The sequence below is a fragment of the Diceros bicornis genome, chromosome 35 (genome assembly GCF_020826845.1).
Source record: "Diceros bicornis minor isolate mBicDic1 chromosome 35, mDicBic1.mat.cur, whole genome shotgun sequence".
NCBI lineage: Eukaryota > Metazoa > Chordata > Mammalia > Perissodactyla > Rhinocerotidae > Diceros > Diceros bicornis.
Genome location: NC_080774.1, coordinates 29,771,422 through 29,786,963, shown reverse-complemented (window position 1 = coordinate 29,786,963; position 15,542 = coordinate 29,771,422). Strand labels below are relative to the sequence as shown.

Sequence of the window (15,542 nt, the reverse complement as noted above, 5' to 3'; positions counted from 1 at the left end):
ATGTATAATTAGCTCATCAAATCCATAATTTCTTGGCCAATATTGCTAACAATGAGGCTGAAGTAGGCATTTCAATTTTTAAAAGTGAGTCACTTTGATGAAAAAGATTGCTAATAGTCCAGGTAGTAAAAAGCACTGTTGTCTTCCCTCTCCTCTCCCTCTAGGAGTGAGTCTCTGTGGAGCCTTCCTGGAGAAGCTGTGGAGGCTCCCTGGACCAGAAGGGAGGGAGGGTTGAATCAACCTGATTGCCCTCTCCTCCCTCCTGCCTCTCCTTTCTTGGGCCCAGGCTGGTGCCCACAGCCTCACCTTGCAGCGGCTCAGGACTCTGCCAGGATGGGAGCCACTGCTTGGATTTTGGCTCTGCAGAATGGCCCGTGATGGAGCAGATTGCCGGGTGAGATGGTGGGGCCCCCATCACCACAAGGACTGTGTGAGAGTGGAGGATCCCTTTCAGCCTGTGGACACCACCCCTCCTTCCATTCTTACCTCTGCTTCTTCAGGTCTCAGGAGGCTGGCCCTCAGGGGCCCCAAGGAGCATGCTAGTCCCTGACCAGTGGACAGCCTGGGCCCCCAGTGCCCGCTACAGACACTTACCCCCTGCCGCCTTCTGACAGCACCTTCCCTCCAGGTGACCAGCTAGAGGGCCTCCTGGTCCCTCCTACTGCCTGCAGGTATGGAAAAGCCAGCTCTGGTCCCTCCCTTTTGGGGCCTCAGTTTTCCCATCTATAAATTGTCTATGGTTCTGTTCAAGCTGGCAGGCTGGCCAGCCTCCTCCATATGCCTCAGTTTACCCTGGGACACAACCCTTTTCTCACAAGGGCTATTGTGCCACCTTCCAGATGAATCAGCTGAGGCTCTAAGGGGTGGGGGAACTTGCTCATGGGTAGGACCACCTGTCTTAGGCTAGCAGGAAGTCAGAGGTCAGGCCACCAGGGAGACCAGCCAGGGATGCGCCTTCCAAGGGTGGGGTTGGAGACGGGGAGGAGTGAAACCCGACTCCTCGCAGACTCCTCACCGCACAGCTGGGAAACTGAGGCCCGGAGTAGCACCAACCGGCCAGGGTCACCCAGCGCTAGGCTTCCGAGGCCACAGGCTCGGCCCAACCCTGGGAAAGACTGGGACTCCGGGCCCGGCCCGCCCAGCCCCTCCCATCCACCTCCCCCACCCTGGCCGCCGCCGCCGCCGCCGCCGCCGCCGCGGGGAGAGTTTAGAACAAAAGGCGCGGGGGCGGGGCCGGCCGGGGCGGGGGCGGAGCGGAGGCTATAAGGGGCGGCGGCCCGGCGCGGCCCAGCAGGCCCAGCAGCCCCGGGGCGGATGGCTCGGGCCGCCGGGCTCCGCGGCGCGGCCCCGCGCGCTCTCCTGCTCCCGCTGCTGCTGCTGCTGCTGTTCCCAGCGCCGCTGCTGGCCCGGGCCCCGCGGCCGCCGGTGAGTGCCCGCCGCCGGCCCGCCGCTCCTCGCAGGGGGGGCGCCGGGCATGCGGGCTGGGCCCAGTGGCTGAGCTGGACCCACGGGGGCGCCCGGGGTGGCCTGGCGCGGCCCGTTACCCGAAACACTTTCTGGGTCCCTGTGGATGTGATAGTGAGCTTCCCGTCCTTGGAGGTGTGCAAGGGGAGCCTGCGCCGGAGCGCTCAGACTCTGCGCTAGACGGCTTGGGGACCTTGTCTGGGGCACCTGGGCGCCCCAGACAAGGCTACGGGGATGTGCGTTGCGGGAGGTACCAGAGGGAGTGGTTACAGGGCCCTCTATTCATTGCAGGGACAAAGCGCAGCAGGTCTCAGGCTGGTGTCAGCCTCCAGGTGTGTGGCCTCCGTGAGCACACCTCCACGTGTGCAGTGGACTGGAGGGTTAAGGAAGAGCCGGGGAGGGCAGGGTGCTGGGGAAATGGGGTCTGAGCCTGGAAGAGGCGCCACCACCTGGGCACCTGTGAGTGGCAAGTTGGGGAGGCTTGGAGGCAGGACACCGCTTGAGTGTGGCTACAATGTGTGTGTGCTGGTGACGTGGGTGTGACGAAGAAGGCGGGCCGCGAGCAGGTAGTTGAGACCCTCAGAGAGCGAGGGGAGGCGGGGGAAGAGAAAGGTGAGGAGGGGAATGTGTGAGCTGGAGAGGAGAGAGAGCAGCAGAGTGAAGAGAGGAGGGACCTCACGGGGTGTGTGTGACAGCCTGCATGTGCCCGCAAGGCTGCACCCTCCCCTTGAGCTGGGCCTTCGAGGCACCAGTCACAGGGGCGCCAGGCAGAGCCTGGGCAACCACAGGCCCCTGGGTGCCCGGCCCACCCCAGCTGGCAGCCGAGGTGTCCAGCCGGTTCAGACAGGGTTGGGAGCATGAGGGGGTGTGACAGAGGCAGGAGTCAGGAGAGTAGTCTGTGAGGAGGGAGGTCTGAGCAGGCTGGGCCCTTCTGTCCAGCCATGCCAGCTCTGCCCTGGCCAGTCTCGCCCTGTGCTGGCTATGGGAGCAGCAGGGGATAGGGTGGGGGGATAGGGTGAGGGGCACCTCAGCCTGGAAGCCCTGCCTCTTCCCCAGCCCCTCCCGGTCCCCTAGACCTTGGGGCAGAGTCAGGAATCACCCTGGGTAGCTGTGGAACCCATGGGTTGGGGGATTGGAGAGATCTGGGTTTGCACCACGTGACCCTTGGTGAGCCCTCTCGTGCCTCAGACCCTCGCCCTCTCGGTGGTGTCAGGGGCGGGTGGGAGAGAGCAGTACCTATGGCCGGGCTGAGGACTGAATGCGGTGATGTGAGGAGAGGCTCAGCCAGGCACACGGGACACATTCCATCACCTAGAGCTGCCCCTCTGACGCTTGTGCAGGGTCAGCTGGGGCCGGATCTGAGCTAGGCTGTTCTCTGTCACTCTGCAGATATGCAGGGAGCATTTGGGGTCGCCTCCGACGTGTTTATCCCCAGGCTGCCTTCGGCAGGGCCAGGAAATCTCTGTAAATATTTATCCATCCCCGTTTGCAGCATTCATGGTTGATGAAACCCCAAGCCCGGTGGGATGGATGCTGCCTGCACTTCTGGAGCCAGCAGGGGAGGGAGGGCAGGGGCAGATGGACCTGCCTGGCAACTGGTTGTGTGACTTGGGCAGCTTGCTTGACCTCTCTGAGCCTCAGGGAGCTTGATGTTGCATAGAACGGCATGCTAATACTCCCCTGTCTTCCTCACAGCCTAACAAAGTGCCCTCCCATCAGAGTCACCTCTGCTATGTCACCTAGCTGTGATCAGTTATCCCTGTTGGACCAACAGCAAACTGAGGCCCAGAGAAGGACACAACTAGCCTGGCCTTACCAAGCAGTTCCCTGTCTGGGGTCCTCCATTATCTCCCCTCTACCTCCCATTTTCTTGATTGGAAGTTGGTCCAGGGGCTGACCCCGAGCCTCTAGCTCAGCTGGGAGGCTGAGTCAGCCGAGAAATGCCTCGAGTGTGTTTGAGGCTGTGGTTTGGTGCCCACCAGAGGAGGGTGGGGTGAGCGAGCGGGACACCCACCACAGGCAGGTCAAGGGAGGCTACTGGCCGAGGAGGAGGAGGGAATGCTCCGGAAGAAACACTTCTCACGAATGTGGGTTTTGGAGATAGGCCAAGAGCTGAAGGAGGGGAGAGCTCTGGGTGGGGAGGCATGAGCCCTGGGTCTAGGCCCATCTCTTGCCTGACTTGCTGTGTGACTCTGGGCAAAGTCCTTGACCTCTCTGGGCTCTGTTTCTTCCTCTGGGAAATGCCTGCTCCCTGACCCCCCTGGGCTGTAGGTGAGCCCAGGTGCGCTCTATGCCCACCATCCCACCTCACTGAATCCCAGCAGCCCTGGGAGGACCAGCGCACCCATGCCGGGCCTGCAGCTAGGGCCTCTGGCCCCAGGCCAGAAAGGACTTGGAAAGATGAAGAGTGGGAGGTGAGCGGGGCAGGGAGCATGTCTTCCATCGTGGTAATGGGGAAACTGAGGCCAAGAGCCATTACATGATGGGCTCCCAAAAAAGATCCCACTGGCTGGAGGCCTCAATTCTAGTGCTTCTTGCTGTTTCTCCAAGACCAACAGACATGACATGGGCAAGGAGCAGGAGGCCTCTGGCCTGCGAGGAGATGCTGCATAAGTCGCTCTTCTTCTCTGGGCCTGAAAGCTCCCTTCTAGCTGCGACTCCTGTTTTGAAGGAGGTCATTTAGCCCTTTGCCATGGCACCATCCCATGGGACAGATGGGGAAGTCGAGGCTAAGAGAGGGCAGTGACTTACCCAGAGTCACTCCATCCAGGGTCTCCATGGCATAGAACTGGGCCTCTGAATGTCAGCCCGTGGCTCTTCCTGCTGCACTGAGAGTACCATGATCCAGGACTCGGGGCGTGGCCTTGGTGCCCTGTGGGGACAGGGAAGGAAGGGGCGGTGTGTGTGTCCATTACCCACCTTCCCTCCATGGCTGGCTGCTCCAGGCCTCACTAGGGGGCAGAGAGGAGAGGAAGGCAGTGTGGGGAGGGGGAGGGGCAGGCCCTCGTGGCTTATCACACAGACCTGGGGTTACCTCCTTAGTGTGAGACCTTGCATATGTATCATCCCCACCTTATGGGGGTGGGGTGAGGGTTCGATGAGCCCACCTGCAAAGTGCCTGGGAAGTAGCAGGTGCTTAATAATTTCCTGTTCCTTCTCTTCTGTCACCAAGGCGAGGCCAGCCTGGGTCCCTGCTCAGAGGTAGCAGGTAGGTGAGCACAACAGCCCGTCACCTGTGGCGAGTTGTTCCCTGGGCAAGTTGCCTAACTTCTCTGGGCTCTGTTTCCTCATCTGAGAAATGGGCATCATGAAGGTGGAGTTGGTGAGAGGTCCCATCTGGGGCCTAAGAGCCTGTCTGTGGAGCTCTTGGCAGCGTCCCAGCCTAGACAGAGGGGACCTGCAACAGCGACAAGTACTTATGAGCAGTAAGGCCGAGATTGGCTGGAACCCACAACCCAGTGAGGCTGGACTCTGCCAGCTAACCAGCCATTCAGTGAGCAAGCTCTGAAACTGGGGGAAAACTGGTCCAGGGCCTCACACGCCAAGTAGCTCCACAGCCTCCCGGGGGTTCAGAAACTCCAGGTGTTCAGAAGACCCCTTCCTAGTGGGGGGCTCTGGCGGGTCAAGTTCTTGGTGGCTCTGGATTCAGGAGCTTGGGGGGCTGGGACACTGATCAGAGCCCTGGGGCGCCTGGGGCCTGGGAGAGCCTCCAGAGGCTGAGGCTGAGGGTGGGGCCTGGGTGGCCTGGCTCCGGCCCCAAATATGGCTGTGGGGAGGCCACAGCCGCCCGGACCAGACAAGCCCAGACCAGACAGGCGCTGAGTCTCTCAGCAACGGCACCGCTCCATGCCTCTCCTCCACCTCTGCACAGTGGTCTGAGCCAGGCCTTTGCCTCCGGCCTGGGATGCCCGAGTCCTCACCTGGCCCCGCCATGCCCTTGCTGGGTGACCTCACAGTCTCCTAGCTTCTCTGAGCTTCTGCTTTTTTCATGCACCAGAACTGTGATCTCCGCCCTGGGACTTGCAGAGAGTGGGGGCTCCAGGTCAGAATCACCGTTTGTGTCCTGGGGCTCCTGCAGGGGGGTGCTGAGCATCTGGTAACTGTCTACCCCAAACACACACACGGAGAGGGCACGCAGACCTCGTCTAGCCCCGCCGTGCGCCCAGCCCTGGTGGCACATGAGCAAAATTGCCCCCCCGAGAAATCAGCCCTGAGTTCCAGGTGCCCCTACCAGGTACATGGTCCGTGCTAAGGGCTTGACACCGTCGCCTTGGCTCGTCCTCAGATCAGCACTGTGGCGAGGTATCTTCCCCATTTGTCAGGTGAGCAAATCGAGGCAGGGCTGCAGGGTTGCTGCCCCACCATGCTGGGGAGTGGTGGCGGTGGGTGTCCCGGGCAGGAGCCAGCTCATAGAACCAGAGAGGGTTGGGGGGGCGGGGGTACCCAGGCAGGAAGGGAGGTGGAAAGGTGTTTGCTGGGGGGGAGTCGAGGGAGCAGGAGGAGGTTGCCTGGCTTTGCCTCAGAAGCTTTGTGGGGTCCATTCCTGGGTGTGTGGAGGGTACAGCCCTCCAGGAGGGGGCGGGAGGCAGCAGGAGGCCTTGGAACCAGTCATCGGGAACCAGTCAGGCCATGCCCAAGGGCCCCGCTGTGTGAGGCGGGAACGCCCTTCACTTGCCCAGCGACCCAGCTGGCTGGGGCTGAGCCCGGGGTGTACTGACGGCCCACACCCCTAACCATGGCCACGAGGACCCGAGGCCTGACCAAGCCTCCACATCCTCTCTCCTGCCCAGGACGCCCACCGCCGCCTCCCGGTGAGGAGGGGGCCACAGCCCTGGCATGAAGCTCCTCCTAGCAGCCTGGCGCTGGGCCCTGCCGCCCAGGAGGCCCCCCGCGCTGCCGGCAGCCCTAGACCTCCCCGCTGCGGCGTGCCTGACCCGCCTGAGGGGCCGAGTGCCCGCAACCGACAAAAGCGGTTCGTGCTGTCGGGCGGGCGCTGGGAGAAGACGGACCTCACCTACAGGTAGGGCCTGGGCCCCGAGCAGGCTCTCGATCTCTCCTGTGTGCGCGTGTGAGCCACACCTGCTGCCTGAGACACACGTTGGGAAGATCTCCATGGCTAACAGACCTGTGTCTGTGTCCGTCCACTGACCCCCGCACCATCCATGCACCGACACCTCTGAACCCCAGTGTAGACGTACACACAGACAGTACCCCCACACCCGTGCCCTCTCACGGCAGAGGGGCAGTGCCTCTATCAACATGTGGTCTCAGCATGTCTGGTGGCCCTGCAGATGTGCTGGGGCACGGCCTGCAATCATCCAGGCAGCCTCTGTGGCGACGAGGGCCAGGCGAATAAGGCAGACATGGCCCGTCCTTTCGGGGAGCTAGGGTGTTCACCAAATCATTGTTCAGATCTACCATGACAACTCGGGGTCTGTGTAGGGAGAAGAAGTGATGAGCAGGATGGGTCATAGCTCAGGTGCTTTGAGACCCCGGGAATGACGCAGAAGCCGGGACTTGTCCTGCAGGCGGGCACTTGGCCTGGGAGAGAAGGCACATGAAGACCAGTGGTGTTGCAGGGCATTGGAGCAGAGACTGCTGGGGGCCTCAGAATTGTCCTGGGTGGGGAACTGGGAACCAGGAGGGGGCAGTCAAGGGGCCAGGGTCTCCCCACAGTGGGTGGTACTGTCAGGTCTAGAAGGCAGGTGTTGGGGCTCCTGGTCCTGTCTTCTTTCCACCGAATGCAGACACCTGTGTGCACCTAAGACACACAAACCCACACAAAGATGGGCCCACATGGCAGAGGGCCTGGTGCGCCCCACCTGAGGCCCAGAGCGCACCTGGCCCATGTCTCGCGTGCATGCACCCCCACTGAGCATCCAAGGGCAACTCCTGGCCATCAGGGGCTGAGCAAGGCCCAGGCCCTTCCTCCTCCCCCCAGGATCCTCCGGTTCCCATGGCAGCTGGTGCGGGAGCAGGTGCGGCAGACAGTGGCAGAGGCCCTACAGGTGTGGAGCGAGGTGACACCACTCACCTTCACTGAGGTGCACGAAGGCCACGCCGACATCATGATTGACTTCACCAGGTGAACTGGTCACCTGGGACCCGTTTGGGAATAAGCCCTACCTGTCAGCAGCCACTGACTCTGCCCCCACCCACCCCAGGTACTGGCATGGGGACAATCTGCCGTTTGATGGACCTGGGGGCATCCTGGCCCATGCCTTCTTCCCCAAGACGCACCGTGAAGGGGATGTCCACTTCGACTACGACGAGACCTGGACTATTGGGGACAACCAGGGTATGAGCTGGGGACCTATTTTCCAGATGGGGCAGCTGAAGAGATTAGAGAATGGGGACCCACCAGGGCCTTGCGCTGGGGTCTGGAGCTCGGGGGTCTTGCTGCAGGAGGCTCAGGGATGGCTGGGCTATCTCCCCTTTCCAGGAACAGACCTCCTGCAGGTGGCAGCCCACGAATTTGGCCATGTGCTGGGGCTGCAGCACACGACGGCTGCTAAGGCCCTTATGTCCCCTTTCTACACCTTCCGCTACCCGCTGAGCCTCAGCCCAGATGACCGCAGGGGCATCCAGCACCTATATGGCCGGCCTCGGCCAGCCCCCACCTCCAGGCCCCCGGCCCTGGGCCCCCAGGCTGGGGTGGACACCAATGAGATTGCTCCACTGGAGGTGAGGCCCAGGAGGGTGGGAAGACCGGAGGTGAGGCCCTGGTCCCAGCTCCCTCAGCCCGCTAGGCTCTGTGGCTCCAACGTGGGCTCTTTCCTGGCCCTTCTCTCCCACCCCAGCCGGAAGCCCCACCAGATGCCTGTGAGGTCTCCTTTGACGCAGTCTCCACCATCCGCGGCGAGCTCTTCTTCTTCAAGGCAGGCTTCGTGTGGCGGCTGCGTGGGGGCCGGCTACAGCCTGGCTACCCTGCGCTGGCCTCTCGCCACTGGCAGGGACTGCCCAGCCCCGTGGACGCAGCCTTCGAGGATGCCCAGGGCCACATTTGGTTCTTCCAAGGTGAGTGGGAGTTGGGGGTCATGCTCAGGAGACTTCCGGGAGCCAGGAACGGTATGGCCAAGGGTAGGGACAGACAGACAGACGTGATGGGCAGATGGTGGGTGCCCCGAAGCCTTGGGGCCAAGGGAGAGTGTGGCTCACTCCTCTGGGCACAGCTAGGGGGCTCGCGGAGGCGGCGGCTCTTGAGGTGGGAATAGGGTAGAAGGTATTGCACGTGGCCTGTGTATTGGTGCAGTCAGCCCTCAAAGGCACCCCGTGGAGTGGGCAGGATTATGAACCCTGGTCTAGAGATGAGGCCTCCGGGGCTCTGAGGTGAAGTGACTCACCTGAGGGCACAGCTGGGAAAAGGCAGAAGTGGGATGTGACCTAGGTCTGGAGAGCCTAGAGCCTGTTCCGTTAACTTGCAGCTGGCAGAGACGAGAGCCTGGAGCATTCGAGGTGGCAGGGATTTCATAAACAAAGGCCCAGCCAGGGTGGTCAGCTGGCACTTGTCATGGGCAGCCACATGCCAGGGGAAGAAGTGGGAGGCCAGGCAGCCTCTCTGCTTAGAATAACCTTTCCCGCGGGCACCTCTCCGCGTCTGCACCACTCACCTTACCCCGCGGCTCCAACTGCCCTCTGGCGTGGGGTGCTGAGCAGGCATTCCTGGCCTTTGTGTTTGACAGACAAGGGACTGAGGCTGGGAAAGTCTGTGGCGGTGGTGGCGGCTGGGCAGGTCTGCGGTGGCTGGGCATGGCAGTTGGGCAGCTCCGTTGCAGCCTCCCCCCTCTGGCAGGCGCTCGGTACTGGGTGTATGACGGCGAGAAGCCAGTCCTGGGTCCTGCACCCCTCTCTGAGCTGGGCCTGCTGGGGTCCCCAGTCCACGCCGCCTTGGTCTGGGGCCCCGAGAAGAACAAGATCTACTTCTTCTGCGGCGGAGACTATTGGCGCTTCCACCCCAGCACGCGCCGTGTGGACAGCCCTGTGCCCCGCCGAGTCACCGACTGGCGAGGGGTGCCCTCTGAGATCGATGCCACCTTCCAGGATGCTGACGGTGTGTTGAGGGTGGCATGGCTGGTGGAAGTGGTGGCTGGGCATCAGCTCCTCATCACAGGTCCTTTGTCCAGTGCCCTCCCTATCCCCTGTCCTCCTGCCAGGGCAGTGCTATACCCCCGTGCTGCAGATGAGGAGATGAGGGCCAGAGAGGTACTAGGACTTGCCAGGGCCCTGGGTCATAGCTGGTCAAATAATAACCGCTGCACACAGAGGACCCACGATGCTCCAGGCACAGCACCAAGCTCCTTACACGTCTCATGCAATTCTCAGATGTAGCACCTGTTATGAATCCAGTTTCCAGAGGAACAAAGAGAGGTTCAGGCAATGAGGTCCCTAACCGGGGCCGTCCAGGTAGATGGTGGGGAGCCAGGCCCCCCACCTAGGCAGTCCCTGCTACTAACCACTGAATCACCCAGCCTGCAGTCTCGAAGGACTAGATTGGGAACTTGCAGTCCAGTACCCTCTCCTGTGCCCCCACCCCCACTTTGCTTCTGTGCCTTCCCACATCAGAACCCACTGGGAGCGCTGTCCTGTGGTGGCCTTGGGCTCTGGGGCTCCAGGTTGCCCTTATCATCCACCTTGACTCAAGATGCCCATCTGTAGTTTTGGCTGTGGGTGCGGGAGTAGAGTGACTTGGGGAGGGGGGGAGTGACGAGAGAGACTTGCTTTCCTGAGAGGTAGGAGTTGAGCCTCTGAGGCTCCTGGCATTTGTTAGGCTGGGTGGTAGCTCAGACCAGACTCTGGGGGCAGGCGAAAGGGTTCCTCCGAGGGAAGGGAGGTTCTAGAAGGGCCACCGTGGGGCCTGCAGTTTTCAAGAAACTCAGCAGCGGCCAAGGCCTGCCCACCCGGACCGCCCCCTGTGCCCATCCCTGGGCACAGCCTGAGGGGCGGGCGTGGGGCCCAGTGTCCACTTGCCCAGGCCTGACTCGCCTCTCTACTCAGGCTATGCCTACTTCCTGCGTGGCCGCCTCTACTGGAAGTTTGACCCAGTGAAGGTGAAGGCCCTGGAGGGCTTCCCCCGCCTTGTGGGCCCCGACTTCTTCGGCTGTACCGAACCTGCCAACACTTTCCGCTAACCAGCGTGGATGCCCTCAGGGCTCCTGACCCCTGCCAGGCCACTGACATCAGCTAGAAACCTGTGGCCATCTTTGTGGCTGTGGGCCCCAGGCATGGGACGGAGCCCATGTCTCCTCAGGGGGGTGGGGAGGGGGTGCTGCCACCATGACAACTGCAGGGAAGGCCACGCGGGTCGTGGTCATCTGCCAGCGACTGTCTCAGACTGGGAAAGAGGCTTTGGTGTTAATTAAGGGTGAGGGTGGTTCAGGTCGGCTCTGCCCTACCTCGTGCAGGTCACGGTCAAACCGGCCACCCTCAGTCTCCATCCCTGTCCCTCAGCAGGGCTGGGGGAGCTGGAGCCCTCACTGGTTGGTGATCCTGGAGATCTGCTCCCCAGGATCCAGGCCAAAAGGTCCACAGTCGGCTGGGGAAGAGGGGTGCTTCCTGCCAGAGACCCCAGGCCCTGGAGGCCCCAACATACCTCAATCCTCATCCCAGCACTGGGACCCTCCAAAGCCATGTAAATGTCTGTAGTGTGTACAAAGCCTTTTTTTTTTTTTTTTTAAACTAAGGACTGTCATTAAACATGGTCATTTTCTACCTGCTTGCCTGGGGTCTCTCTGTGACTGCAAGGCCAGGACGGAGAAGGGGTTGGGCCAGGAAGGTGGGAGGCCTGGCTTGGGACCTCCTCTGTCCTGGGAGCCAGGGTCACAGCCCATCCCACCCGCAAGCCTCTGGTCCTTGGGGCTGGGTGCAATGCTTGGGGCTCCTCCCGCTCCATTCCTCCATCACATCTCACTAGATGCCTGTAGTGGCTTTGAAATTGGTTCCCTGTTTCCCCGCTTGCCCCTCTGATCATGCTCCACTAAGTGGTGGTCGTTTTATCTGATCATGCCACGTCCCAGCCACCATCCTAAACTCCTGTTTCCCAATGCTCTTGGGACACAGAACAAAACTCATGGTTGCCACGGCCAACCCTTCCTAACTCTCCAGTGTCTCCTTGCCCACCACCCAGCCCGACGTGTATCTTCTTCATAGTGGCACCTATCACAGCTGCAATTCTATTAGACTTGAACCATGTGAAATTGTTAGCAGTGGGCCGTTGCTGACCTACTGCATCGTTCACTGGATACATGGATGCTCTGATGCTTTCATTAGCGTCAGTCCCCGCTCCGAGCTTTGGGTGCCACAGGGCAGGGCTGGCCAGTTTCACCGCACAGTTGGGCTTGTTGTAGGCACAAAGCACAGTCAAGAAAGGAATGAGGAGGTTCCCTCCTCTGCAACACTCATCTGGTGCACCAGCCAAACCAAATACCACCTGGGCCTGGAAATCCTGCCAGGCCCCACCCAGGGTTGTCATTCTGCCCATCCCCACAGCAGCAGGAACAGCTGTGAGCCCGGAACTGCAGTATCTGTTCCTAGGAGCCCTCTCATCTACTCAGCAGCACTGCATTCCCGGGTGGGGAAACTGAGACATGGGTAGCTCGGGCCTCCTCCCGCCTTCAGGCCTCATTTCATTCTTCTTCCACTGGGCTGAGTTCCAGTCCCAGCTGTGAGACTGCGAAAGCCACCGCCTGAGTCAGGGCCTCGGTTACTATTTCTGCCCGCGAGAAGTTTCCCTCGGTACCTCGACTCGGGAGGCGGCCTGGGAGGAATAGACACGGATCGAGGCTCCTTTAAGGGGCCCGCGGGGGCGCGCCTCGGCCTTTTGTTTGGGCGACGGCGGCGCGCGCGTCAGCGTCAAAGGCCGCGCATGCGCACTGAGGGCGGTCTGGTCGTCGTCTGTGGCTGCCGCTGAGGAGCTCAGCTGCGGCGCGAGCCCCCGGCCTGTTCTTTGCCTCGGTGTGCCCTCTCAGTCTCGCTGCCCGGCCTCGGCCCCCTGCCTCCGCCACCGCAATGATGATGATGGCGCTGAGCAAGACCTTCGGGCAGAAGCCTGTCAAGTTCCAGTTGGAGGACGACGGCGAGTTCTACATGATCGGCTCTGAGGTAGCCCGCGGCACCTCCTCGCCCTTCTCGGCCCCGGGGTCGCGGGAGCCTCAGAGCAGGCCTGCGCGCCGGGAACGCCCGTTTCCATTCATCGCGGCGGGGGGGGGGGCGGGGGGGGAGGTGGACGCGAAGCGCTGGGGGCGTGGTCGGGAGGGCGTGGTCAGCGAGCCCCCGCCCCCCCGCCCTGGCGGTCCGGGATAGGTTAGCAATTTCGCGGTGGTGGGGACGCGCCCCGCTACCAGGGCTGGGGCTCCCCGAGGGGCACCGGATCCCGCTGAGTGGGTAGCACTCGGGTTAGACCCTGAGCGCTTCTGGGGGGCATGTTGGGAATCTCACACGCGCCGCTACTCCATTGCTACCTATGGGATCCTGAAATAGCCGGCTGGAAGCGTGGGCTCAGTGAGGGCTCATCCCGTTGTGTTGCCTTTGAGGTGGACTTTGAGGAGGTGTTTTGACCTTTGTTTACCCGTTAGGAAATGGGTGGCGAGGAGGATGCTTGCTTTTGGTTCGATAAGGCCCCAGGCTACCAGCTAGCTCTATCAGCAATTCGGGAGCAAGTGCCACTTTGGATGTCTTGAACTTACTCAGAATTATGAGGAGGGAAAGATCCTAAAGGTCTTTTATCTTTGACTAGAAGTGACAGCACTTTGTCGAATCAGCTGGATGACTGACTTTAGGAACACCCTACACCTGGTCCTTCAGTGGGAATTTGTACTATGTATATTAAGTTTTTCCAGAGTGCCTCAAACTAACCCTTTCTGGTCTAAAGGCAGTCCTCAGACAGTGTATATTCCTTTTTTAAAAAAATGTTGGATATACGGTTCAGATGTGCAGATACTGAGCAGTGGAGTCTGTCTAGGTTAACGAGGCAAGTGCCGATCCTGGAGAGCTAAAGTAGGTACAAGATGCCCAGGGCTGTCTCTCCTTGTAGCAGTTTTCAGTATCAGACGCCAACATTTCATTACTGTTTTTACAGTTTTTGGGTTTTTTCTTCACAGTTGAACATAATGTGAGTGAAGCAAGCCCCATGATGGTCACAGTAGGCTTTCAGGACACCCTGTGATTCCTGGCTTGTCTTAGTTGTATCGAGTTGTGAGACCACTGTTGTCAGGAGCATCTTTAGTGTTTCCATTTTTCACTAATTTTTATAAAACAAAAAGGACAGGATGCAGTAACATTTTCAAGTTATCACATAAGTGCTGCTCTTCAGACATACCTGTGCTGGGGAAATGGAGCCAGTGCCTGTCCATCTGCCACAGCTCACATGGTCCTCATTGGCCTACTGGTCGGCACCTGCCTAAATGCAGGATAGGAGTTTCGGTATGTGATAGTGGGCAGGTTGTTTAAAGAAACCTTTACCTGATCTAGTGGGCAGGAAGAGCAGTCAGTTTGGCCTTTGAGTGGGTGGTACTTTTGAAAAGCAAGCCTTCATTTATTAGGTGGAGCAAATTGAGAGAAGAAGCACATGGCCAGATGGGGAGAACGTTGGGAGGCCTGGTTCCAGCACTGCTTGGCCTCCCAGTCACTTTTCTTATGTGTATAATGAGATGTTTAGACTAGATGGTCTCTAAGATCTTCCCCATAACACATTTTAGTTTCTAGAAAACTAACTACGGTCTTCTCTTTCAGCCCTCTTGAGTGAGAACAATTGACCTGAGACCCAGTCTGTAGAGACCCAGGGGGGAGAGGGGGGCGGTGGTTTGCTCTCTCAGACCTGGCTTGACGATCGTCAGACCTTTGGAGGTCTGGGAAGGGTTCAAGATCAGGATACTGTCTACTGATATCCAGCAGCTCCTGTGACAGCATTGAGTGGATGGCCACCAGGCCCCTTCCCCTTGGGAAACAAGCACCATATTCAGAGAGGTGGGCCGGCGAGAGCAACACATCCAGTGCCCCCATGCCAGTCCTCGGAACAGCCTTGGGAGGGCGTCTGCAGTCACAGGGAATGTGTGTCACTGTTCTCCGCCATCTGCAGGCAGCTGTGTTCCCCGAGCCAGAGTCACAGAGCTGAGAGGACTTGAAGAAATGCCCAGGTCCACTCCTACATTTTACATTTGGGAAACCTGAGTCCAGAGAGGGCGAAGGCTGGTTCAGGGAAAACCCAGGAAGGCAAGCCCCGCTCCCCTAAATTCTGAACGATTCTTGGGAAGGGTCTAGGAGTCCTGGAGCCCTGTAGTACCTGCAGGGTAGAGGTGGGGGCATTATTGTCAACGTCTTCGTGAAAACCTAATGGAAACTGGACATTTGCCCTCGGATGGTAATGGCATTCAAGCCAAATAACGTGAGGAGACTGTGCCTATTGTGTGGAGCACGAGTGACTGGCTGTGGCTGCCTTTTGTCGCTCTGTTCAGCAGCTCTGGTTGCCAGTTATATAAATCTTTGATTCATGAAAAATGGAGAAACATTTTTATTTAATAAATATACTATGCTGGATAGGTAAATGGGGAGATAATAGAAGTGGTTCTTCCTGGGCCAAAGTTCAGAGTTGCTGAGCATTTGGCAGATGAGTAAGGAGACCCAGAAAAGGAAAGTAATTCCCAGTCACAGGTGGAGCCAGCATCTGGCACCCAGTCGGCTGACTGTCCCTGCCGTAAAACTCAAATGATCATTTTTTTTGTGTGTGTGAGGAAGGCCAGCCCTGAGCTAATATCCTATGCCAATCCTCCTCTTTTTGCTGAGGAAGATCGGCCCTGGGCTAACATCCGTGCCCATCTTCCTCTGCTTTATATGGGATGCTGCTAGAGCATGGCTTGATGAGCGGTGCGTCGGTGTGCGCCAGGGATCCGAACCAGCGAACCCTCAGGCTGCCTCAGTGGAGCGCGCGCACTTAACCGCTACGCCACCGGGCCGGCCCCTCAAATGGTCGCTTTAAAAAGTAGGTGAGGGGCCGGCCCGGTGGCGTAGCGGTTAAGTGCGCCAGCTCCGCTTTGATGGCCCGGGGTTCGCAAGTTCAGAACCCCGGGCGCGCACCGATGCACCAC

The 15,542-nt window shown here is 59.8% G+C and overlaps 2 protein-coding genes across 6 annotated transcripts in view; both read left to right on the top strand.

Annotated features, from left to right (window-relative positions):
• Positions 1 to 1,314: 1,314 nt before the first annotated feature.
• MMP11 (matrix metallopeptidase 11) lies at positions 1,315 to 11,172 on the top strand. Of its 4 annotated transcripts, XM_058531990.1 has the most exons (9): positions 4,445 to 4,672; positions 5,699 to 5,786; positions 6,255 to 6,484; positions 7,406 to 7,549; positions 7,629 to 7,762; positions 7,907 to 8,148; positions 8,265 to 8,481; positions 9,257 to 9,514; positions 10,459 to 11,172. In XM_058531990.1, exons 2-9 carry the CDS (start codon positions 5,703 to 5,705, stop codon positions 10,590 to 10,592), a joined length of 1,443 nt encoding a protein of 480 aa, XP_058387973.1. In that variant the 5' UTR covers positions 4,445 to 4,672; positions 5,699 to 5,702; the 3' UTR covers positions 10,593 to 11,172. The 4 variants fall into 4 exon arrangements, with proteins under 4 accessions (XP_058387971.1, XP_058387973.1, XP_058387972.1 ...); XM_058531988.1 differs by lacking the exons at positions 4,445 to 4,672; positions 5,699 to 5,786 and adding an exon at positions 1,315 to 1,425; XM_058531989.1 differs by lacking the exon at positions 4,445 to 4,672 and having other exon boundaries at positions 5,102 to 5,786.
• Positions 11,173 to 12,348: 1,176 nt separating this feature from the next.
• Positions 12,349 to 15,542, top strand: part of SMARCB1 (SWI/SNF related, matrix associated, actin dependent regulator of chromatin, subfamily b, member 1) — a 32,675-nt gene continuing 29,481 nt past the window's right edge. Inside the window, exon 1 of one of the 2 annotated variants that reach the window (XM_058532006.1) lies at positions 12,349 to 12,561. In XM_058532006.1, the coding sequence (XP_058387989.1) occupies positions 12,469 to 12,561 (93 nt within the window). In that variant the 5' untranslated portion in view covers positions 12,349 to 12,468. The remainder of the gene's footprint in view (positions 12,562 to 15,542) is intronic. The other variant, XM_058532007.1, reaches the window with a different exon arrangement.